Raw genomic sequence first — 25,432 nt, 5'->3', positions numbered from 1 at the left:
GAGTTCGCTCATCCAGTCTACATGTCTTTTGTGGACTCGGAGAAGGCCTATGACCGTGTTCCCCAAGAAATTTTGTAGGAGGTGCTTTGGGAGTATGGGGTGCCGGGGCCACCACTGCAGGCCGTTCGGTCGCTGTACGCACGGAGCGAGAGCTGTGTCCGCATACTTGGCATAAAGTCAAGCCTGTTCATTGTGGGTGTTGGACTCCGCCAAGGTTGTGCCTTGTCCCCACTCCTGTTTGTGGTTTTCATGGACAGGATATCAAGGCGCAGTCAAGGTCAGGGGAGCATTCTATGTGGGAGTCGGAAAGTGACGTTTCTGCTTTCTGCGGATGACGATGTCCTTTTGGCACCGTCACATGGTTGCCTCCAACACACCCTGGAACAGTTTACAGCCGAGTGTGAAGCGGTTGGTATGAGGTTCAGCACCTCCAAGTCTGAGTCCATGGAAAAGGATGGCATACCCCCTCCAGATAAGGGGAGAAAATCTGCTCCAGGTGGAGGAGTTTAAGTATCTTGGGGTCTTGTTCATGAGTGAGGGGAGAAGGGAGCGTGTGATCGGCAGCAGTAGTACGGTCGCTTTACCGGACTGTAGTGGTGAAGGGGGAGCTGAGCCTGAAGGCAAAGCTCTTTATTTACTGGTCAGTCTACGTCCCTACCCTCACCTATGGTCATGAACTTTGGGTAATGACCAAAAGAATAAGATCGCGGATACGAGCGGCCGAAATAAGTTTTCTCCGCAGGGTGTTGGGACTCGCTCTCCATGATAGGGTGAGGAGTTCGGACATCCGGGAGGAACTCAGTAGAGCCGCTACTCCTCCGCATTGAGAGGAGCCAGTTGAGGTGGTTCAGGCGTCTAATAAGGATGCCCCCGGGCGCCTCCCTTTGGAGGTATACCAGGCACGGCCAACCGGGACAAGGGCCCGAGGTCGGCACAGGACCCGCTGAAGGGATTATGTCTCCCAGTTGGCTTGGGAACGGCTGGGGATACCACGGGCTGAGCTGGAGGAAGTTGCAGGGGACAGAGGTGGCTGGGCCTCTCTGCTCTCCCTGTTGCCACCTCGACCCTAGAAGGACAAGCAGGGAAGAAAATGGACGGATGGATGGACGGATGGATGGATTACATTGACCTACAGTCCATGCTCTACCTTGTGCCCATTATTTCCAGGATAGGCTCTGGACCCTGGTGACAATTGCCAGGACAAGCCATTAGTGAAAATGGATGGATAGATAAATAAATAAATAGATACATGTACACATAAAACCACACACAATGAACCAGCTTTATAACAAAAAACTGACTTGGTAACAGCAGCCTGGGAAATTAAATGAAACTGAAGGTCCTGCAGTCTTGCCCTAAAGGAGCATCTGATTCTGCGGTAAATATGTAGTTTTACTGGTCTGTACAGGTGTATGTGGTTCCACCGGTTCTCCATACCAAGCTTTTAATGTCACACTGTGACGTGCAAAGCTTCTGGTTTCCAAGAACGAGACAACCGAGCCCAAACACAATGAGTCAGAGTGCAGTCCGAGTCCTAGCGTGACGTTATGGTGAGTCATGTCTCACATTCTTGAGTACCGTCATTTCACAGATGCTGTCAATACTTGTGTCTCAGTGACCACCTGGATCCACCTGAGGGCAATTATGATCTCTCACAGCCGCAAGGCCGTTGATAGTTTCAGAGAGCCTATAAAAAGTATTCACTCCCCTAGGCCAAGTTTTATTGTTTTACAACATTGAACCACCATCAGTTTAACTGGGCTTTTTTGACACTTATGAATAATGACAGAAGTACAGTTAAGCTGATTATATAAAGAAATGGATTGAATATGGTACAAGTGTGAAGCTACTTGGCTATCCTCAAAAATGGAGTGTTCAGAATAGAGGGCACTTGTGAACAACTCCCACTAGAGGCTGATGTCATCTCTGAAAGGGTTTATATTTACTAATTTAGCTGACACTTTCCTCCAAAGGTACTTACAATTATTTACCCATTTATACAGCATGAGGAAGACTGAAAGAACTTGGAAGATGGTTCTATGATCTCCTGAGACCAAAACGGATGTGTTTGGCCGTTAAACTAAAAGCCTTGTTTGGTACAAGGCAAGCAGTGCATATCACCAAAAACACACCATCCCTCCAATGAAGCATGGTGGTGGCAGTATCATGTTGTGGGGCTTTGAAGGCTTGTGAAGGTACAGTGAAATCCTGGAGGAAAAACTGCCGTCTGCAGTCTGCAGGAGGACTGTGACTTGGGAGATATATTTTCCAGCAGGGCAAGAACCCCAAACACAGAGCCAAAGCCTCACAGGAATAGCTTCAAAACAAAAATGCCAGTATCCTCCAGTGTCCAAATCAGAGGCTGGATCTCAGTCCAGCTGAGAATTTGGGGTAGGACATGAAATGTCTGGTTCATTCATAGTCCTCATCCAACTTGACAGAACTTGCAAAGAGGAATGGGCCAAAATTGCAGCTTGATGAATTTCCTTTGATCGGTGTCAAAAAGCCGAATTAAATCCATCATGAGTCAATTTTGTAAAACAATCAAACATGAAAAAGTCTAGGGGGATGAATACTTTTTGTAGACCCCATACGTTTCCAGTCGCATTTTCCTTCCCAGAAATGGTGACAAGTACCACTAGGTGGCTACATTTACTCAGGACTTGGATGTATCCAGCATTTCAACTAGAAATTTAGCAGCAGATATTATTTACCTTTACTGTATTCATTTAGATCATGCTTTTCTCCAAAGTAACTTACAGTGTTGAGCTATTTACAGTTATTTACCTATTAACAGAGCTGGGTAATTTTTACTGGAGCAATTCTGGGTAAGTGCCATGCTCAAGGGTACTACAACTGGAGGTGGGATTCGAACCTGCAACCTTTTTGGGGTCCAAAAGCAGCAGCTTGAACCATATGCCCTACAATGTGAAAGAACTTTACGTCTTATCTGGTTGCTGTTCAGCAGGAAAAAGAGCGTGCGCAGGTTCGAGTGCTGCTGACAGATTCATGTCCTGCAGTGCTGTAATCAGGGCCCTTTTCCTGACGAGCCGCCACTGGCTGGTTTCCTGGGTGGCTACTTTTTACTTGTTACTTTCCGGCCCTGGCACCAAACTTACCTGGAGCATTAGATTACACTCCACTCTCGGGAGCTCTAACCAGTACTAATTAACACAAACAAGCATCCGCAAGCAGTAAAAAGTACTAGTGAGTACTAATAAATACTAATGAGCACTAATTGGTATCAACAAGCACCAACGAGCCCAGAGTCCCTGTTTGCCGCTTGCTGGTCCCAGCGGAGGCCGGAGAGCGGAGAGCCCACAGAGCCCACAGAGCCCACAGAGCCCACACCTGCGCTCTACCTGGGAACACTGTGATCTCTGCTCCAGCATCGTCCTACGCAATCTTTTTTTCCCTCACACTCCAGCTCTACAGTCGTTGGGTCAGCGGGTCCCGGAGACATGCTGTGGAGCTGCTCGTTTGAGCCCCACCTCGGGTTCGAGTCCCTCCGAGGACTGATACAGCCCAGTTCCCCAGGAGCATGACTCCGAGGACGGAGGGACGAGACAGACTGAATCAAACGAGCGAGATTCAAATGAGTGTTTTACATTGTAGCAGAGGAAACGGGAACGACAAACAAATCCGCACGCGAAAGAACACTGTTACACTGTGGCGATGTGTCCTGAGACTCGAACCCATTCCTGCTTGGAGGCCTTGACCCCAGAATGACCCGCTGTGTGGGACTGGTGTGTGGAATGGCAATGAGGCAGCTGCCCAAGGCGGTCAGTAAATCACTGACCGAACAATGGCTGTGCTGGACACGGGTGAGACATGGAGGGGCAGATGAAACAGTGATTGTACATTGAGAGATGAAGTGGTTTTCGCACACACACGCACACACACACACACACACGCGCGCGTCTCCCCTCCCCCTTATTTGTGAAAAGGTGAGAAAACTGCGCCTTCACTTCCACACCAGGGACAAATGTGACAGAACAGATATTCCTGTGTTTCAGAGACCCCCCCATCAGTCAACAGAGGGTCTCTAAAGAGCGCGGCGGTTGCTAGGCAACAATGGCGCTCTCATCTCGCCGGCGTGGCGGCACAATCGGAACCTTACAGCTAAAGACACGGAGAGACACACAAAAGGACGAAAAGAGTGAGGAAAAAAGCGGAGAAAGGCACCCTGTGGAGAGAGCGAGAGCAACTCTGGCGCGGTGTCTCCTTCTCGCGTTGTCCCGTGTTCGCTGGCCCCACACACACTTGGTGTGTTTCTTCACTCCAGCAGCAACTAATGTGTCGGCCAGCGTTCTATGACAATCACACTTATTTATCATGTCTTTCACCGACTGCTACTTGCACTTTGGCCTTTAACGGCACCCACGGATCCGTGCTGATGTTCCGAGCTCATGCGCGACACATATGTGACGGGTTCGCAGCCTGCAGATGGTCTCCCGGCCACCAGCGGCGTACTGTGCGCCTCATGGAGTGTGTAGGTGTCGCTCTTATGTAACACAGCGCAGAAAGCGCACGTTGCCGTGTTTGTCGTTCCTGTTGCCGTGACAACCTCCGTACCAGACCGGACCGGTGTGTGAGATAGGGTCGGTCGCTTTAAAACGCGGTCCTGCTGCCCTGTGTCCAAAATCCCCCAACCGTCCTGTTTGGTCACATTGGACCAGTAGGGGGAACCAGTGATGCAGAGCTGTGAAAAAGTGTGAACAAGGGGCGAAGATTCAACTATTGGAACATTTAACCTGAAGCAGTGAAGGACAGGACACGCACACACACACACACACGCACACACACACACTCACTCACTCTCTCCTTTCCTTCTTCCAGGCCCAGTCCAGGTCTCTTCCCTCTCTCGGCTCCTGAGCGACCGCCCCCCCCCCCCCCCAGGCGATGATGTCCTGCTTCTGTCTCACATCATTGGGATGAGTCACATCAGCAGTGAGGGGGTGGAAGCAGGAACATGCTGTACCATGCTGTACCATGCTGTACCACACGCTGCACCGTGTTTTAGCACCCTGTACCACAGCGCACCGGAGCGACCCCAAAACCCTGCGTCCTGGGTCGAGGTGCCCCAGAGGTCACAGAGGGTCTCCTGCTCCGACCAGGGCGAGTTCTGAGGTCCAAACTCATGAGGCCAGCAGTGACCTAACAGATTCAGTCAGTGTCCGGCTGAGGGGACGGGGGACACGGGACAACGGACCTCTCGATTTCCGTAAGAGCATCAGCCCAGCCGCTCTGAGAATAGTGACAGGACATGGCCAGCAGGGGGCGAGCTATACTTTGGTTTTATTGGTGCGAGCGTGTGAGTGTGTTTGCGCTTGGAACCAACGAAAGTTCGCTAACTTACCAGGTAAAGAGCAATGGGGAAAAGTGTCTCTCGCTTTTCTGCTTTGCAAAGTAAGAAAACGCTAAAGCAGGCCTGGGTCACGATCCACTCATGGAAGCTGAGTGAATGCCGGCCTGTTTCAGTTGGGTAGCAAGTGCACGTCTGGGTTCGGAACCTTAAGCGCCCGCCCCCCCCCGGGGAGGGTTTCGCTCCCTCCTGCTGCTGCTCCCCATGTGCTGGAAACAAAGATGTCGACACCCGTCCGCTTCCAAGAGTGTCGCTGACACTGTAGTTAGTGCCGCTCCGTTAGAACTTAAAGGTTCGAGGTTCGAATCCCATCTCATGCCGTAGTACCCTTGATGAAGGCACTCACCCTAATTTGATACACTAAAAATGACCCTGCTGCATAAGTGAGTAAATCAGAGTAAGTAGCTGCGTGTGTGAGAGAGACTGCTGAGGATGTCATTCTGTTCGCCATTAAAATAAAATGCCACTTTTGCGATGGTTACGAACCGCAATTCTCCGCACGCAAAACCGCTCCTCCGACACGGCCGGCAGACGGGACCCCCGGCAGCTGCGAGGACAGTCACCGGCTGTCGGTGTCGCTCATCCCCCTTCGCTCTGGGCGACGCCCCTCATTAGTCTCCTTAATCCTCTTCGCTAGTCACTTAATTGGCCCCTGGTTGTAGAGATTAGCCACTCTGGGGGGTCCAGCCTTGCTGGGGTGGGGGGGCGACTGGCAGGAAGGTGTCGCTCATCCTCCGGAAACGCGCGAGCGGCCCAGCGCCGGCATGCCGTTTGTTCCGATGGCTCCACGCATTCGGTCAGTGAGATACGACCGGCACCGATCCTTCTGCTCGGTTTCGTCACACCGCATCCAGAAGAAAGAGCAGAAGTGGAAGTTGTGCAATGAAAATCACTCTTTTCCGCAGTTGCAGAAAGATTGCTGTGGCCAAAAATGCCGACCACTCTGCAGGGGCCTGTGGGATTCAGCTCGGCTGGTTGCGTTCACGCAGGCGGTCGCAGGCGGTCGCGGCCCGGGTGCAAAAACGCTCCTACGGGCACGACCCTGAAGAGGTCACGCAGGGGTCAAAGTGCGCGGCGGATGCGGCGGCTGCTTTTCCGATCTGATTGCTCATCGGTCTTTTCGTAGAGGAAGCGTGAGCGAAGGCGCGTGACTCGCGCTCAGATGAGGAAGTGCTGGCGGAGGCGCCGGCGGGCGGAAGGTTTGAGGCCTACGCTCGGAGAACGCGCCCTCGGGACGAGAGATCGGCACGCGGGGCCTCACGGAGACAGCGATCCGTGCTCTACGAAGACACGCCAAGCTCAGATGCGTGTGTGTGTGTTCAAACTCCCAGCGCTGCGCAGGCACGGAACCAAAGCCTCTGAGTGTGTGTGTGTGTGTGTGCGTGCGCGTGTACGACAAGGGTTCGAGCACGAAGCCACGTTCGCTGTGGAGCCTCTGACAGCAAGTGGCAGAAAAACAGGTGGGGGGCACAAAACTCGCCCTTGACTGGTCCTGTTTGAATCGTGGTTTAGTCCGTGTTTGGTCCTGGATTGACCTGGGGTTGACCCCGGTTCTACTCGCAACAAGTACGGTTCCCACAGTGAGGGCAGGAAGTTTGGGGCCACTCACATTATTATTGACACCTCGGTATCATCGGCTCTTTAGGATTCACACGCGCGCGCACCAACGAGGCTGTGCGATAGGCCAGTTGCGGCACAGGAGCAGCCAATCGCGGTGCCCCGTGCAGGAAGCGAAGGGGGAGGGGCCCCAACAGTAAAATTCCATCGGTGAGACGGACGTCACGGCAGCGTGTTCCCTTCGACTTCATCCTGTCGCTGTCCCTTGAGCAGCCAATCAGAAGTGTCCTCTCACAGCCTGTCAGCAGCATCGTTCACCACACACCTGTGACGCACACTCTCGCATACAGACGTCCACAAACACAGGCACGTACACACACAGGAACTGTTTTTGATGGATTTGCTCCATCTCAGTCGGCAAAGCACCGGGTTGCCTGTCAGCGGGAGGGACCGGGGGGCGGTGACGGAACCCCCCCGCACCCCCCCAGTCTGAATAACGACCCCCCAACGGAGAATGTGAGCGATGAACGTGAGCGATGGAGCGAGAAACGCCTGTAATTACACACATGTATAACAGTAACTCACATCTGCAAGTGTGTGTGTGTGTGTGTGTGTGTGTGTGTGTGTCACGTCAGTCAGACTAACAAGGATAATGGCTGCAGTAATCGGCTCAGATCAAAGTGGACGGGAAGAGGCTCAGCGATGAGGAGCGAGGGCCGCAGACGTGGCCCCCTGGGGACCCTGACAGGTTCATTACCCAGACTGCACTCTGGCTGCCTCTCGGTACCACACACACACACACACACGTGTGACAGAGGAAGCGGCTGCACACGTGTATCATCACACTGAGCTGAAGTGAACTTCCTGAACAGAACAGAAGCGGAAGAAAAGAACCAACGCGGAGCAAACAGACTCTGTTTGACATGTCAGGTGTCAGCAGGCAGGGAATCCAGTGACCTTTGACCCCCGATCCCCAGGAGAGGACGTTTCCATCAGCGCTCCGTCTGCGTGTTGCTCCCTCAGATACGGAGACGAAGCCTGACGGAGAGACGCGGAGCCGTTCTTCTCGGCGGCGGGACGTTGCCTCCAGGGTGTCCTCGTCCCGCCCGCGGACGTTCCGCCGGCCTCGCCTTCCCACAATGCCGCGCTGCGTCGTCGCGTCACGGAGCTCCGGGGCGGCTCTGCGCTCACAGGCTGACGGCGTCGCTCGGACGCTTTCGTGCCGCGCGGTCGGGGAGCCGCTCTGCTGCGCTTCCTCCTTGCTCCTCCAGGCAGCGCCGACGTCTCGTGCCGTTCCGTACTCATCGAGGCCTGATGTCACCGGCCTGTAATGTGGGCTGCTGTCCAGGGGCGGCGGGGCTCGGGGCCCCGGGGACGAGAGGACGAGAGGACGTCGTGTGACATCAGCTCAGAGTTGCTCAACGGATCCCCAGATTCACGAGCGTAAGCAACAGAGCCAGAGCCGCTGCTTTCCTCCGCACGTCATGGACCGGGGTCCCGTCCCGCGCACCCTCTGCTTCCAGGATAGGCCCCGGACCACCGCGACCCTGCGCCGGACCTGCGTCAAGGTTCCCTCAAGTGACAGCAACCGAAATGAGTGGAAACAGTGAGACAACGATATTGAAGAAGGACACGTGTCCAGTGGTGTCTCCCAGCGATCGCGTCCCTTGTGTCCCGACTCCTCGGCAGACACACGTGGGAGAAGCTGTGCACCACTGAAATGCCACATTCTCGCAGTTTTGAGCGCCGACTGTCTCTCTAGAACTTTCCGAGGATCTGATGCGATACGAAACATGTCACGCGTCCCAGCTACCGTGTCGGTCACTGGAGACGATGACTTCGTCCCTTGTGATGTCGTTGGTTTTGGGAGCGCGGCTGGCCAATGAGGATGCGCGGCAGCGCGGCGCTCACGCCAGCCGGCGAAACACGAAGCCGTACGGCTCTCGGTGGTCCTGAGCGACATCGCGTGACACTTGTTGGCCAATCGTGGGCGACAGTGACCAGCGGGAGGAAAGACTGGACACGCCCACTGTGAGGTCATCCTGGATGACATCAGCTCTTTTGAGACCGTCATGATCCGGCAGCAACGTCTCCCGCCTCCGCATTGCAGTCAAACTCTGAGCTGCAAGAGTTAAAAATGCAGAAAAATGCAATCAAATCGTATACAGAGATGACGGCGCCCTTCCTTGGGGGCGCAAAAGCATTTGCTCTCTGGGGCTCCGAACCAACAACCATCTGGTGGGATGTTCAGGTGACCCTTCGTTCCGCTCTGGCGACGGCTCCGAGTCGCCAAAGGCCCACAATGCCCTCGCCGGCGGTGCGAGCAGGACGGGGGGTTAGTGCCGAGTCACCTTTGTGAGGTCGGAGCCACGGGGGAGATACAGCAGGTGTTTTCACCGCTACCGCCGGAAGAGCGCCGCTCGGCCGCAGCTCCGCCCCACCGTGCTCGGTGCGCTCCTCGTGTCTGTTTGCAGCGTTAACAATCGTGAGCGGCTGCGGGTTCGAGAGACGGGGCTCTGAACACGGGGCTCTCGGTGCTTCTCGTGCGCCCGCAGTAGGAGATCTGGCCCTCAGACAGTTCCCGAGCCCACGGTCTGCCGCTCATCGCTGCTCATCTGCGCGCCCACGCAGCGCGGAGAGATGGCGCTGCCGCGAAGGGCGCGCACACTCTCGCACACGCACACACACACAGAGACACACTTGCAGTGGCCCAACACTTGTTCCTAGCCAGCGGAGAGGGCCTCGCTGGAGCAGCGGGAGCCGCGGCTCTGGGTGCGAAGGCTCTCTGTGCTGTTCCGCCCCCTCGGTGCTCGGCGCAGCAGACAAAGAGCAGTCGGCTATTTCTGCTCCTAATGAAAGGCTGCGGCGCCGCGATCCAGCAGTGACTCACTGACTGACACACTCTCCACACACACACACACACACACACACACACACATTCGCAAACACCCTCTTTTTCCCCCATTTTTAAGCTAAAAGAAATGAACGTGTTGAAATGTGGACCTTCGTGTACATGTGACACATTTCAGCGCGGGGGTTCCTGTGAGACACGGGGGTTGTTGGGGGGGATCCACTATCTATCTATCTATCTATCTATCTATCTATCTATCTATCTATGTTTGTGCGTGTGTCCCTCCCATGGTCACTGTGTCTTTATGCATTGTGTTAGTGGGACGATGTGGCACAATGAGGCGTTCCTGTGTGCCACTCGGTGACAAATGCTCCAGTGTGTCCCACAGGCACGGGGGCGAGTGGCACAGAGAGTGGGGGGGGGGGGGGGGGGGGTCACAGAGAAAATAACCCCTTTATGTGGCTCTGGACAATGATGCTGGGGGTCCTCCTGCTGCACTCTGGGCCTCCATAAGCGTGAGCAGCTGATGTGGCCGCGCGCTCGGTGCGGTCTCGCACACGGTCCAAACCGCACGTTGGGCACTGTCTGTCAGAGACGCGGGCCGACGGAGCACAGAGGCGCAGACTGTGCTCCTGCTGCACGAGCAGACTGAAAAAAACATCCGTTTGCTTTTTTGCCACGACTCTCGACGGCAGCGCACGGTCGCGCTTGTGCTCGTTAGACGTTCTTCAACACGACTGCAAAAGCGTGCCTCTTTCGAGCCTTCTCGAACCCCAGTCTGCGCGTAGGACCCGGCGCGGAGACCTCGTGGACGGCGAGGACCGAGCGGGGCTCTCGGCTCGACGCGTCGCGAGTGAACGCGCTCCACCGTACCCGCGGTCACGAGCGGTCCACGCACACGTGGTAAAGGCAGTCGACGGGGCCCGAGGTGCGTTTGCCCCGAGCTCGGCTATGAGCGGGGGGTTTTCACCTCACGGTGACTCCTGCACCGCTGCCAACCACTTCCTGTGTGAGGTCGGCAACAGGAAGCGAAAGGCCTCCCGCCCAGCTCGGCAAGGGCCCAACAGGTGTGTGCAAACGGTTAAGGGAGAACCGCACGGTACACACAGGCTCCGTCTTGCTTCCTGTTGGGGGGACTCATCACGCACCCCATCCGCAAGTCCACGGAGGCGAGAAACGCCCCGAAAGGCGAGCCGACCCTGCAGGTCCTCCGGCCGAACCCACGTGTTGTCACCCGACTGCTAGGTTGCCACGGCAACTGGTGCCTGCAGATTGCTGTTTCGCGGTGAAACGCCTCACTTTCGATCCCGTTGCTCACCTCCCACCTGCCGTAACGGCAGCCGAGCCTCAGGAGACAAAGCGCGTCGCCGCGGGTCACCGTCACACCAAGTGGGAGGAGAATCGAGGGTTCGAGCACAAAGTAGCTCCGCCCGCCGCTTCGCATGTCGCTGATGAGGAGGACCACGTGGCTCTCACTTCCCAAAGTGTGTTGCTTTATGGGCTGTTTGTAACCATTATGGTTCACACTCTCTCTCTCACACACACACACACACACACACACACACACACACAGGTTCATCACAGGGACAGTGAAGGACCAGGGTTCCCTCGAAAACCACACCCAGCGCCACTAAAACACTTTCAGAACAAGTATCTGGCGAAACACACATCGCTAACACACACTCCTCAACACCCCCGCACAGGCATCCCACAGTCCTCTCCGTCCCTTCCGCATGGAGTCGTAGCGGGGGTACGATACGTGAAGGTGATGGAGCAGCAGATGCAGTTGCTGCCTTACATTCATAGCACCTGGGTTCCGATCCCCACCTTCTGTTGCGATACACTTGATCGAGGTACGTATGCTGAATTACAGTAAAAATTACCCTGCTGTATAAATGGGTAAATCAGTTGAACACTCTCTCTCCTGGGGGGTTGCCCTCCGTGTGGTCCACTCGGTCAACGTGGTGTGTGTCTGGCGCACAGGGTCCTGCCCATCGGAAGCCCCGTGAACACTATGTTACACACTCTGAACGTAGGGAGGGCTCTGTAACGGATGTGGTCCCAGACTTGTGTTTCAACTGTCTCTCAACGACATGTTTTCATCCACCAGTAATTGCTGCAAGGCGTGTGTGTGTGTGTGTGTGTGTGTGTGTGTCTTGTGTCACAGAGCAGTCAGTTGTTTGTGATGCCACTGATACTGGAATTAGCCCTTCAGCTCAGTTCCTGTTTCAGTGCCTTGCGACACCAGGGTGGGGTGGGTGCCCAGCGTGTGTGGTTCACACTCCGGACAGGGGCGCCGTCTGTGTGCACTCAGTCACACACACAGTAACACACACACACACACACACACACACACACACACACAGGCGCACTCAGTCCAAATCCCCTGAGGACAGCATCCCGGTCGGACAGATGGACGGCAGTGTGTGGGACGGTCTTTCACCAAACTGCCGTCTCATAGCACTTGGAGCGCTGGAGCGCCGTCTCCCCTCCCCCCCCCACACACACACACACACACACAGAATCAGCTCCCTGGAGTTCATCTCATGAATTTTGGCCACAGGTGAAACCAGGGACAAGGGGGGCAAACCGCAAATAGGTGAACGGTGTCCCTCCTTTCGGTGGCAACAGCGTGATCCCTGGGGGGGGGCGGGGGGTCGCCAGGGAGCCGTGCGGAGACGCGGGTAAGAAATCCAAAGCCGGGGCTGGGGGGGTACCCCATCCCACCCCATCCCACCCCCCACCAACCAGACAGAGCGGCTGACAGCCTCCCCTCGCACAGCCGACTTGGGGGTGGGGTCCCCCCCGGGGGGTAGGGGGAGTTAGCGTAAAGTCCTGAGCCCATATGGCAGGACCCTTAATGACTTTGGAGCGGTCAGCCAGGCTGCTGCAGGGGATTGTGGGAAATCATTGCGGACGTTCTACGGGTTTCTGGCTCCCGTACGAAGCACCGAACCGCGACGTGACCCGACCCACCGACCCACCGACCGAGCCTCCGCCCAGCGGAGTTACCCAGGTGGACCGGGAGGCGGCTCGCTCTCTCGCTCAACCGCTCACCCCAGGCGGCCGCTAACGCTGATTTACCCATTTCTGCTGTATAAGAGGGTGATTTTTACTGCTTCGGTCCGGAATAAAGTTCCTGCTCTCGTGTACCATAGCCGGGACTCAAACCCAAGTCTTCTGGGTGCAAGGGCTGCGACTTTAACCGCCGCGGCACCTGCAAGCCTCCAACTTCCCTTTCAGCGACGTGAACATCGGGCCTTCTCAAAGACACTTGAGCTTGTGTAAAAGAGGTGTGTTCTGCGTGCGTTCGCTAAACAAGTGCGTGTGTAACGAACGATCGTTAAAAGCGTGAAATGATAAAGAGCTGCAAACTAACTGCTGACACACCCAAGAAGCCTTTGACCTCTGACCCCGGGTGTCTTCGTGTGGGGAAATGTGCTGCAGCTGCACGGTGCGTGCGTGCGCGCGAGTGTGTGAGCAGCACCACGCGGAGCTGCCGCAAGACAGGAAGTCCCACAAGGACCCACCCTTCCTTCCTTCCTGGCCGAGAGCTCGAACGCGCTTGCAGACGCAGAGAGTCCGATCCGCCACGGCTCCGGGTTCGAGCCGCACGGTCCGCCTGAGATTTGCGTGGAGTCCGAGTCCGTCCGCGAGACACCTTCGGAATGCCGGTCCCGTTTGGGCGGAGTCAAATGAGTCCTGGAGGCGGGCTTTCCTAAGCGGAGCTCAGCGTTGTCGCCCAGCCGGGAGTGTGCGTCCGTGCGTGCGTGTCAGAGTGCAGCCCTGAGGACGAGCGTGCGGCTCGTCTCCGTTCTGTGCTCCCGTTTTACCGGGGTGAGACCCTGTATTCATTCGGACGAGTCCCCTGCGCCCGGCGTAGGATGCGTCCTCTGGCGGCGCCACTGCTCAGGCCCCCCCCCGCCATGGGAACGAGCAGTTGGAGAACATTAACAAAAAAGCAAAATAAATACCACGGTACTTCAGGGGCGTGTTGGGTCACTGCCGGTTCACACACTGTCACGGAGGACCTTCGTCTGAGCTGCACGAGAGTGAGAACGCACGCCTGTGAGGGACGCGCACGCACACACACACTTCTGACTTCCCGTCAGACGGAAAGTTCCGGAAGCTCAGCTCCAGCCCCGTTACCGGTGTAAGAGCAGAGTGAAGTCCTGCACTCCAGTCCCTCCTCCTGATGCAGCACCCTTCGGCGGGCTATTTACCCTGAACTGATGCAGTAAAATTTACCCTGCTGTGTTAATGGGTAAATTGGTGTAAGTAGCTCAAGACTGGAAGTGACTTTGGAGAAAAGCGTCAAAGGAAAGAAATGTGGGTTTCAAACTGATCCCAGTGTCTTAGGGAGCTGGGGGGAGGGGTGTCCTCACACAGACAGACGCATTGAATGAGGTGTCAGAAGGGAGGACAGCGCGCGTGCGCGCACACGCACACACACACACACACGCACACACACACACACACACACACACACACACACACACACACCAGTGCAGGGGCCGCCGGCACGGGGGATGTTCCAGGCCCCTTCCACCACAACTACGGAGTCCAAAACCATGTGTTGCTGAAAGAAGCGGGTGCTCATCCACCACAGGCGACGCTCTTATCATGGCAATAGTCACGTCCTCATAGCAGCATCACCAAGAAGGACGAGCACCGCCTGGACACGGGTTCCAGTGTGCGGTCTTACTTGTGCTAGCTCATCAAGTTGGCAGCACTTCCTGGGTGGGGAGGATGTGAAACTCACACACACTCCTTCCTGTGTGGGGCGTGGTCAGCAGGGCGCCGAGGTCCAGCCGCTGGGACGGAGACTCTGCTTCGGTCAGGCTCCTCCGCACACCCCGCACCCCTCCCCACCCCACCCCACCCCACAGGAAGCCCTGACCCCCGTTTTTGTTCCCTGCAGCACGGGGCTGGGAAAGAGCCGTCTCAGAGGGATCACCCAGAAGGCCCGAGTGGTCAGAACCGGAGCGGACCGACGGAGCGAGGGTCGGGAACACGCGTGTTCAAACAACACGCCGCTCGCTTTTGCACGCCGACATTCCTCGCGCCGCCGTCGGCGGGACGCTCTGTCGGGACGTGTCGGCCGGGGCTCGGCGCTCAGACAGGCCCTGGCGGTCGGCCGCGCGGCACGACAAACACGACAGGAATCCAGGGGTTTCCCGCGAGAGCCAGCGAGCGAGCGGGCGAGCGGGGTGAGGCAGTGCAACGGGTGCCCTGCCCTGCGGTCCTGGGGACACGCGGCTCGGGCCCGATAACAGGACGGAGCTCCTCTCACCGTCACGCACAACCGACACTTGAGAGCCCCGAACACACACAACGCCGGGGGGGGGGGCTCATCGCAGCACCCTCCACAAGGGAAACACACACTGCGGGACGTGAGAGGCCAGATGTTCTAAGGGGGCAGGTGATGCGTCCCAACGCCGCGCTGCGCCTTCACGCAGCATCGTCTTCACACTCACCGCGTCCAGAGCTGAACTGCGGTGCGAGTGTGTGATCGGAGCGAGTGCACAAGAGGCACACCGCCCACGTCAAATGGGCCGGGGGGGCTTATCTCTCTCTCGCTCTCTCTCTCACAGACACAGATACAGAGGCCCGCTTCTCCACTTGCGTTCAGGTTCGCTGCTGTTAAAGGATCTGAGTCCCAAGCGGGTTCACCTCCCCTCAGAACAGAGCCCCCCAGCTCCAATGGGATGCGCCCCCCCCAGAGACGGGAACCCACAACCGCACCCTTGGCCTCAGACGTCACCCGTGTGCCACCAAGAGCAAACAGGAGACATCGCCACGGCAACGTGCCCTCGCCATGGCGATAAGAGACCGAGGAACAGAAAGGAGTCTCTTGCACAGGAGCTTTTCCGCAGCATGAGTACGACGCCTTGTTTACCAGTGTACAGTGCTTTCTTACACCAGTCACACACTTACTGCGTTCCTCTGGGACTTAAACCAACAACTTTCTAGTCATATTGCCATCCCAGCCTTGGAAGGGTTACATCGCGCCTGCCAACACATACCGCAGAGGGACATGGAGCCGAGACGAGGGGGGGGACATGCCGCAACAGGTAAGACCCCCTCGCACCGCCCAAGAGCCACGCCCCTTCTCCATCGCGCCTTAGAGCAGGCAACACCCCGGCGCGCGTCGGGCCCGCAGCGACTCGCACCCCTTCCCGAGGAGACGTGTCGGTGCGCGCAGAGCCGCTGTCTCGGGTGCTGACTCATACACCGACACGCCTGCGTGTCCCGCCTGGACGAGGAGAGCGGTTCGGCCAACCGGAGGGGCTGCGACCCCTCGCCGTCGAGCTTTTAAAGAGACAAATGAAAACAGGAGTCGCACCCACGCTGAGTGCACCGTGCAGGGCGGCACAGGAAGCGCACCGAGCCACCACCACATTCAGACCTCCGATCGCTACATAGCAACACAGGTGGACCGGTCACTGAAGGCGCAGTGTCTTCTGGGACTCGAACCCCCAACACTTGACATAACAGCTGCAGTTTTGCAATCGCAGCACAACTTGCCAGCGCAGCACTTAAAGCGCAAGTGTGCGACGGCAACCGGATGCTCAGAGCACGAACAGGGACATGGGTGAGGATCCTTCGCACAGCGCTGTTTACCCCGCTCTGGCCACACCCACTCACCCACTCACCCACTCACTCACCCACACACACACACACACACACAGAAAGCACGCCACTCCCGGTGTTACCATAAATAACACATAATACCATCACGCACATATTGGTGTGAGGTGCTAATAACGGGTGGCTGCTACTGAAAGAGCCGTGATCCACAGCAGCAGCCCCCCTGAGGTCACATGACCTCAAGCAGGAAGAGGAAAGTGGCAGGAGCACAGTTACAAAACACACGTGATGTCAGAAAACACACGAGTCAGGAAGAGCACGAGTCGTTTTTTTTTTTTTTTTTTTTTTTAAACAAATGAACTTGTATTAAAAGTCTTAAAACAGACAGACAGCTGTTCAAAGGCTGGTCTGAGATCAGTTACAATCGGGTTAGAATCTCCATGGTAACATCACATCTGGTTAAAAACAAAAGAAAAGGCATAAAGAAAAGCAAATGAAATCCTGTGCATCTGCAACCAGGAGTCCATTCCGGGAGATTCCAGTACCGGCGGGTGTCAATCAAAGGGGGTGGGGTGGGGTGGGGGGGCAGGAAGGGCCTCCTCATGAACAGGGGTGCCGGGGTGGGGGCAGGGATCCTCCGTCCAGTCCTCAGACAGGTCAATACAGAGAACCCAGTCCGGGACATCGTGGGTCGCCACGGCAACAGGCTCCCGCAGGACTCAAATTGGCACTGAACTGACAACTGATGTGTGGAAGGCACTGGACACGAGTGTGACCCCCTTGGGGGGGCGGGGGGCGCTCTCGCTCTCTCCCTCTCTCTCTCTCTCGCTCGCTCGCTCACTCTCCTGCAGGACGATCCACATCCGCCGCCCCTCTACTCAAGATTGTCCACGGTTTGGACCCCACGTCCACGTGGGCGTCACGGTTGAGGTCCAGCCCAGACTGCCTCAGCAACGCCGAACGGCCCGAACGTAACCCCTTGTGATGGGGTCCATGGAGGAGGCCCCGCCCCCCCCCCCGCCCGAGGAGGGATCCCTGTAACACACTTGCAGCAAACAATAATAATAATAACTATAATAATAACTATAATAATAATAATGAGCAGAATAAAGACCTGATGGCGTAGCAGTCGGCGGTCCGTTCGAGAGGTCGAACCCGGGACCCGAGCGGCAGGGAGGAGGAGTCACTGGGTCTAGAGCCCACAACATTCAAGTATCCTGCCATGTAAACACTGCTCTCCTCAATTTGAGTCCACGGATATATATATTCATATTCATATTCATACACTGATGCTGACAGTGTGGGGGGGGGGGGGGGGGGGGGGGGGGGGACAGCGGGACGCTGGTGTCTCTCCCGTCTCCGTCTCACACACACACACACACACACTCACGGACTCACTCACTCACTGACTCGCGCACACACACACTCGGCGTCCCGCCGACTCCCCGTCCCCGCAGCCGCCCTCCTCGCCTAGAGGATGGCGCAGGCGGAGCAGCAGCGCGCGTCCCCGTCGGGCGCGCTCGCGTAGTTCATCTGGCGCACGATCTCGGCGAAGAGCTCGTCCACGGAGCTCTTGTTCTTGGCCGAGGTCTCCATGAAGGGGCAGCTCCACTCGTCGGCCAGCGCCTTGCCCTCCCCCGCCGACACCTCGCGCTCGCCCTCCAGGTCCACCTTGTTGCCCACGAGCACCATGGGCACGCGCTCGTAGCGCTTGACGCGCGTGATCTGCTCGCGCATGGGCTTGATGTCCTGGAAGCTCTGCTGGTTCACGAGGCTGTAGACGAGGATGAAGCCCTGGCCGTTCTTGATGTAGAGGTCGCGCATGGACGCGAACTGCTCCGTGCCCGCCGTGTCCAGGATCTCGAGGACGGACGGGGACGAGTCCACCTCGATCTCCTTGCGGTAGAAGTCCTCGATCGTGGGGTCGTACTTCTCGATGAAGGAGCCCGTGACGAACTGCACCGTGAGCGCCGACTTGCCTACGCCGCCGCTGCCGAGCACCACCACCTTGTACTCCCTCATGGCCGCGCGCCCTCCGCGCTCGCGCTCGCGCCGCCGCCGCTGCTGCTGCTGCTGCTCGCGGCTCGGCTCCACGAGACGCCGGTGGTGGTGACGCCGCCGCCGGTCGTGCAACACGATGAGTGGAGCGCGCGAGGGCCGAGGGGGAGGTGGAGGTGGAGGTGGAGGAGGAGCCGCACCGGCATCAGCGGCGGGGAGACCGAGGCGCGGCGGCGGCGGCGGTCGCGGTCCGAACGACAACAACAAGAACAAGAACAACAACGACGACGACAGGAGCGCTCGTCGCCGCCTCCGTGACGCTTTTCATCGTGTGTCCGCGATCGCCTCCTCCTCCTGCCCTCCTCTTGCAGCTCTCGTCTCGCGCGCCCTTCTTCCCCCTCCTCCTGTCCGCACAGCCACCCTCCTCGTCGTCGTCCTCGTCCTCGTCGTCCTCGTCGTCTTAGTCGTAGTCGTAGTCGCGCGCTGCGTCGCGTCCTCGCGTCACGAGCCGAGCGGCGGCGCCTCCTGTGCTCTTAAAGGCGCAGCGCTGCGTGCCGCGCGGTCCCGCCGCCGTCCGGGTGCGAGTGGCTGGTGGCGAGGCGCGAGGCGCGAGGCGAGAGGGGCGAGCCACGCCCCGGCGCGCTCCGCAAACACTCGGCAGGGCAGAGGCTTGATAGGCGCGCGATGGACGAGCAAACAGGGGCGGAGGGAGGCGCTCTTATCGGACCCGAGACGGCGGTGCTCGGGACCGTCGCACGTGACCTCGGTCATCGGCCCAGGCAGTGACGACACGTGGGATCAGTCATCGCTCGCGCTGACGGATACGAGCGTCACGTCAGTGCTGCTCCGGTGTGTCGCTGCCCCCCCGTCATGTAAAGGTGCAAGTTTAATGAATGACCCCCACCGACCCCCACCGACCCCTCTCCCCCCCCTACAGAAAGATGATGAAAAAATGGCTCTGATTCTCCAAATTGGGGCGGGGAGGGGGTATGCAGGAAGTTTTTATTAAATTATAACTAGAAATCTTCAGAAACAAATTTGCGCGTTTTAAATCAACTGGGAAGGAGGGGGGCATCCGAATACTGCTGAAACCACGGCAACAGTGATGGTCAGGTGCGTCTGTCCCCCGACAGGTACGACCTGTGTGTGTGTGTCTGTCGTGAGCGGCGGTCACCGCAGCGATGGCCCGTCCGGCCTACCCTAACCCCGAGAGGCACGGTGCCAACCCCCCCCCCCGTGGCTGACTCACCTGCCTGAGGTACGAGACGTCGGGCTGGCGGGCAGGTAGGCATTTCCTGTGCGACACACCCGGAGCCTCCGCTTGCCTGGTATCAGTCAGCATCCGTCATCAAAGAGGAACAAGGAACATTCCAGAGTGATTTGTACCAGACATGGGGGTTATGGCTGTGTTTACTGTAAACTACTGTTTACTGTGACATCATCACAGGACCATGGTAAAAAGGGAAACGAAAGAAGTGCCACTTCCTGTCCACATTGAAACAAAGACACTTTTGATATGACGATGAGTGAGGAACCACATGGAGCAGAGAGCAGAGCGGCGACTTCTCCGTTTCAACGGCCTTTTCGGATCGTTCACACACACACACACACACACACACACACACACACACACACACACACACACACACACACACACACACATACACACGATGGCATGCGCGGCTTTGCGTGTCCTCCAGCTGCTGTGAGAGATGTGGTCAGTAAACTGGCCTGAAGGGCGGGGCTCCAGCGTGACGCTCTTCGTTTTCACTCGTTATTCAAATTAATTACATACATGGGAAAGGTGTGTGTGCAGCAATGAGAAAATGATATTTTCCGCGGTCAAAGTGTTGCATGAACTCGGTTCTACCAGGGTTATGTGTGGCCACGGCCTCCCATTCGGGGGAGGGGCCTGCAAAGGATCAGTCGCTGTCCTCGCCAGTCGGCCTTGCGGACCCCACAGGTCACACGGCACTTCTCCCCTTCGGGGGTCCTGCTGAAAGAGGGGGACGCCGTGGGGGGTCGCGGTCTCCGGTGGACCGCTTCAGTTTTCTCCATGGGGGGCAGATGGGCCACACAATGGTCAACAACCCTAGGCTTCAGCCAGGAGGGGGTGCATTCGCATGTGGGGTGTTTACCTTTCACACACACTGAGACCTAGGGCTGTCCTGCAAGCAGATGACACACACACACACACACACACACACACACACACACACACACACACACTTTGATGAGTGGCTCTGAAAAGGGACACTAATTGTGCCAAATGTGACTTTTGCATTCAGCAACACACACTTCCCTCGCAAGTTTGTCACTGATGATCCCAGTGTGTGTGTATGTGTGTGTGTAGGGAGAAACTCTGACATCCAATTAACATCTAACTCACACACTCACGCGTTCTTATCTTTCCGGGATCTTTCTCATTATTTTAGTTATTAATTTGCTCAAGAAAATTAATTTTTTTTATTAATCTGAGTCTTTTCTCCAAAGTCACTTACCCTGATTTACCCATTTACACAGCAGGGTAATTTTGACTGTATCAGTTCAGTGTAATTACCGGACGGCATGGTGCCACAGCAAGTAGTGCTGCCGTCTCACATCCCCTGGGTGGTGTGAGAGGACATGGGTTTGATCCTCGCTCAGTCTGTGTGGAGTTTGCATGTTCTCCCTGTGTCTGTGTTGGTTTCTTCCGGGAGCTCTGGTTTCCTCCCACAGTCCAAAGACATGCTGTTCAGATTCACCCATCTTGTGTGAGTGACAGACAGAGAGAGAGAGAGAGAGAGAGAGAGAGAGTGAGTGTGTGTGTTCCACTGATGTATGGATGAGTGACCCAGTGTAAGAAGTGTATCTAGCAGTGTAAGTCACCGTGGTGAATAAGATGTGTGGGCTGATAACCCTACACAGAGATCACTGGAAGTCGCTGTGGACAAAACTGTCTGCTAAATAAATACACGCAAACCTGGAACAGCACTACAGTAGGTGATGGGATTCGAACCCATGTCCTTCTGGTGGAAGGCAGAAGCTGCATCCATTACATTCACTGTAGTCTGACATCACAATGGAGTCGCTGTATCTTGACGCAGACCCCCCAGGGACCCCTGCCGGTAATGAGGGGTTCTGTGGTGCTGCCCCCTGGGGAGCCAAGTGAGCGGGGGGGCATTTGCACTGATATGACAGAGCTCAGCGTAGCATCACTTTTGGTGAGGAGCGTAAAGCATGATCTCGAGTGACCTTGGAAGACCGGGTCTTGTAGCATTCAGTGTCCCTTTACCGCAGTATTTCTGAAAATGGCCATAATGTGAGTACAAAACATAAAAATATACAAGAGACAAAGGATCCTGTGGTTCTGCTGATGTGCTGATGGAATCACACATTATATCATAGACCAGAGTTTATTAGTGCTTGTTAATGTAAAGATATGTAAATGAGTATGTAAATAAGGGAGATGGCACTTGATGTGTGTCCCTCCTGCTGCTCCTCCTCCTCCTCCTTTACCTGTGCTAGACGTGTGTGCTCGTCCTTCGTTCGCTCGTACTGCACTGGGGACTGCGGGGACAGCAGGGACAGTGGACTGGTGTGTGGGCTGCGTGTGAAGACCCCCCATTTCCCACTTTTGTGGGGGGGGGGGCTCCATTCTTTTTATAAAACCTTCAGATTTAGATCTTCTGATTTCCAGTAGGAGGTGGGAACCGCGCCACATTTCTCCCTGCAGCGGGAGGACATGTGAGCGGTGCTCGGCGCACGGGGTCCTGGAGTCTTGGTGTCCTGGGGTGCAGTGCATTGTGGGACCACGGCAGCCTCTCCGGGCCGTCAAGGTTTAAACAGCTTTGAGGCGGAGCTTCAGCAGGACGAGAGGCCTGTTTGTTCTCAGGGTGCCGGTCCAGAGACGCCCTGTCCCTCTCCCGTCCCCCGAGTGTCCATCTCCCGTCCGTGAATGTCGCTCTCTTGTCCCTCTCCTGTCCGCCCCCCCTCCCCCAGCCTTCCCTCAGCAGCTCACTTCTTCTCCTGCCCGTGTCTCTGACTCCACGTTTGCTTCCTGTTATGTCACACATCGTCCCCCACAGCAGCCGTAGCGCCGTCCTTCTTGGCAGGAGCCTCTCTGCTTCCCTCCCTCCCACACAAACACAAACGCAGGCCACATACGACTATATTTAAGATCCGAGAGACTCGCGTTTATGCAACGAGCGTCGACTTGAGCGTCAGCGGGGGTAGGGGTGGGGGGGGGGCACCGCTGATGGACGGGGGGTCGCATTGGACAGAATCCTGTTTATTCTCACAAGTTATTCCAGGAGAAGTGACCCCCTGCACTGCGCTGTGCGACGGAATCGAGGACAAGTCCAGAGGTCTGCACCTCAACTCTGGCTCCTTCTGCTGGACACTCTGAGCGGTGCAGTTTTAACAGCCTGGGGAGAAAAAGTGTTCATTTAACTATTGTCATAAAGGACGGTTAATGTGTGTGCGTGTGCGTGTGCGTGTCTTTGTCCTGTTGAAGGAGACACTAATATTTCAGTGGAAAAACACTGAGGAAACAGCAACAAAATCATTTTCCTTCACGTCTTCCCATTCTACACACGGCTCACACACACGCACGGGGGGAACAGGTAAACAGCAGACACACTGAGTGGGGATCGAACCCATGTCCAGTTGAAGAGCCCAGGCCCTGCGTGGCACCAGGTCCCCTTGTTCACACAGTATCTGTGTGGTTTTCGTGTTTGTTCAGCGTGTCGTTGGCAACAGGTATGAAAGGGCAGAAGGAATGTAAGTAGACAGCCATACCGTAGTAATAATAATAATAATGATAATAATAATACTGATCCATACCGTGTCATAGAGTAATCGCTGGGGGGACACAGTACTGCTGTCACATTATCTTTGTAAAACTGTACAGTGTTTACATCCCACCTCCTGTGGTAACAGCAGATTCAGGGCTATTATTATTAATAATGTTTCTCAGACAACTTTTTACACCATTACAGTACTCACACCGATTTACCCAATTCTTGAGTGGGGTAAGGGGATGCGATGGCGCAGCGGGTTGGCCGGGTCCCGCTCTCTGGGGTTCGAGTCCTGCTTGGGGTGCCTTGGGATGGACTGGTGTCCCGTCCTGGGTGTGTCCCCTCCCCCTCCCCCTCCGGTCTCGCACCCCAAGCAGTTGCAGGCTGTGTATGTTGAGCAGGGTAATTTTTGCTGTATCGGTTCAGGGTAAGTACCACGATGAAGGCCGCTACAGCAGGAGGTGGGATTCGAACCTTATAGAAATAAACCACGAACATGTAACTGTTACCTCGGAGGTTTAAGTAACACAAGGAGCTTTAATAGCATTTCAGCTCCTCCACGGCAAGAACTCGTCTCACGGCCTCATCTGCTCACTTTGTGTGTCGCGCACAGCATTCTGGGAGTTTTACCCTGACTGTACTGGACGTCTGCACATGGGCTCAACTTTGGAAGGATTTGCAGAAACACGTGTCGCCTCTTCTTAAATACTGACTTTGCCGTGAGTAACAGCACAGCTGGCAGAGCTACAGCCTTTGGACCCAAAGGTTTCAGGTTTGAATCCCACCTCTAGCTGCAGTCCCCTTGATGAAGGTACTAACCCTCAATTGCTCCAGTAAAATGACCCATAAATGGCTCTATGGATGGGTAAATAAGTGTAGGTACCTTGCTTTGGAGAAAGCGTAAATGTCAGTACCACCTCTTACTACTTTTATTCATTCAGCGGACGCTTTTGTCCAAAGCCACTGTTATAATGGTTTCCCACCAGATGGGGGCGCTGCAGCAGAACAAAACACCCACTTGGACCGTGTGGCAGAGCAGGGGAAGCCGCAGGGACGCCGAGAGGAATGAGGGGCAGGTTACGAACGTGAGCGGGGGCGTTTAACACAGCAACGGTGAGCGTTCCGCGGCCCCCATGTCCACGGTGGAGGAGAAGCGTGCGGCTGCCGTACTTGTCCTTCACTCGAACCTCGGCCAGCAGCGCGCGAGAAGAGTCGCGACGGCCGAGCTCCTCAGCGGACGTCAGCGTACGATGCCTCAAAGGGCCTCTCTATGGGCCCCAGGGGGGTGGGTGTTGGGGGGGGGGGGGGGTTATGGGCTCTCGGGGCTCCACACAAAGGGATACTGTTGCAGGGTCAGGGGACCCGGTGAGGGTGCGAGTCGCCACCCCACAGAGGCTGGACACCATCCAGCAAGACGGGCAGGAGGACACAAGGCCGGAGCTTTCATGCGAGCCACAATTGGTCCTTTTCACGGGTGACATTTAATGGTCATTAATAGTACGCACTCGGGGGGGGTCGGGGGCATCGTTTCTCTCCCCGGGGGGGGGACAAGGCTCGGGGTTTCTGACAGAGCACAGCAGGGGCCAGAGGAAACACGACCACAAACAGGCCATGGGGGCAGTGATGTCCAGGAAGACCCCCCCCCCATGGCAGCGCTGTCTTTGGTACAGAGTGCAGCGAACACACTCCACATGGTGACAAATACAAACTGTTGCATTAAACACACACGTGTGTGCGGTCAAGGTGTGACAGCGGTGTTGCAGATGTAGGCGAAAGACAAACTAAACCCGCCCTCTTATCTAACATGAGGGCGTGTGTGTGTGTGTGTGAGAGAGAGAGAGATATATCCCTTTGCTGAGCACTAAATATAGTAGGGACTTCAGGGTATCAGTTTAACTTTGCACAGAGAAACCATGGGGGTCTCAGACACACAAAGAAGACCCCAGTGGCTGGACCGACACTCGTACCCCAGTCTGACTCTGAATCTGTCAGTATAAGTTCAGCAACAAACTGTCGGTACTGAAACACACTGAAACCAGTCACTGCACTAGTGTAAGACAGTGTACTCGAGCTGTGTAAACACCCCTTTTCCATTTTTCTAAACTGCTATTTATCTTATGAGTCTCAGCACTAAGTTACTTACACTGATTTACCCAGTGACTTATGCAGCAGGGTCATTTTTACTGTATCAGTTCAGGCTAAGGACCTTGATCAAGGGCACTGCGGTAGGAGGCGGGATTCAAACCCAGGCCCTTGAGCTGCAAGGTGACAGCTGTAACTGCTGCGCCACCT

General features: G+C 56.1%; 1 protein-coding gene across 1 annotated transcript; it reads right to left on the bottom strand.

Moving 5' to 3' along the window:
- Positions 1–17,666: 17,666 nt before the first annotated feature.
- LOC108932245 (ras-related protein Rap-2b) lies at positions 17,667–19,093 on the bottom strand. Its single transcript, XM_029255797.1, has one exon. The coding sequence runs from the start codon at positions 18,384–18,386 to the stop codon at positions 17,835–17,837; it is 552 nt and encodes a 183-aa protein (XP_029111630.1). The 5' UTR covers positions 18,387–19,093; the 3' UTR covers positions 17,667–17,834.
- Positions 19,094–25,432: the final 6,339 nt, after the last annotated feature.

The sequence above is a fragment of the Scleropages formosus genome, chromosome 10 (assembly GCF_900964775.1).
Source record: "Scleropages formosus chromosome 10, fSclFor1.1, whole genome shotgun sequence".
NCBI classification, from domain to species: domain Eukaryota; kingdom Metazoa; phylum Chordata; class Actinopteri; order Osteoglossiformes; family Osteoglossidae; genus Scleropages; species Scleropages formosus.
The sequence above is the reverse complement of the archived record's forward strand: the minus strand, read 5'-3'. Positions and strand labels throughout refer to the sequence as shown.

What these genes read in the sequence shown, in the direction of transcription:
- LOC108932245 (XM_029255797.1), bottom strand. Translation starts at nt 18,386, where the DNA reads ATGAGGGAGTACAAGGTGGTGGTGCTCGGCAGCGGCGGCGTAGGCAAG.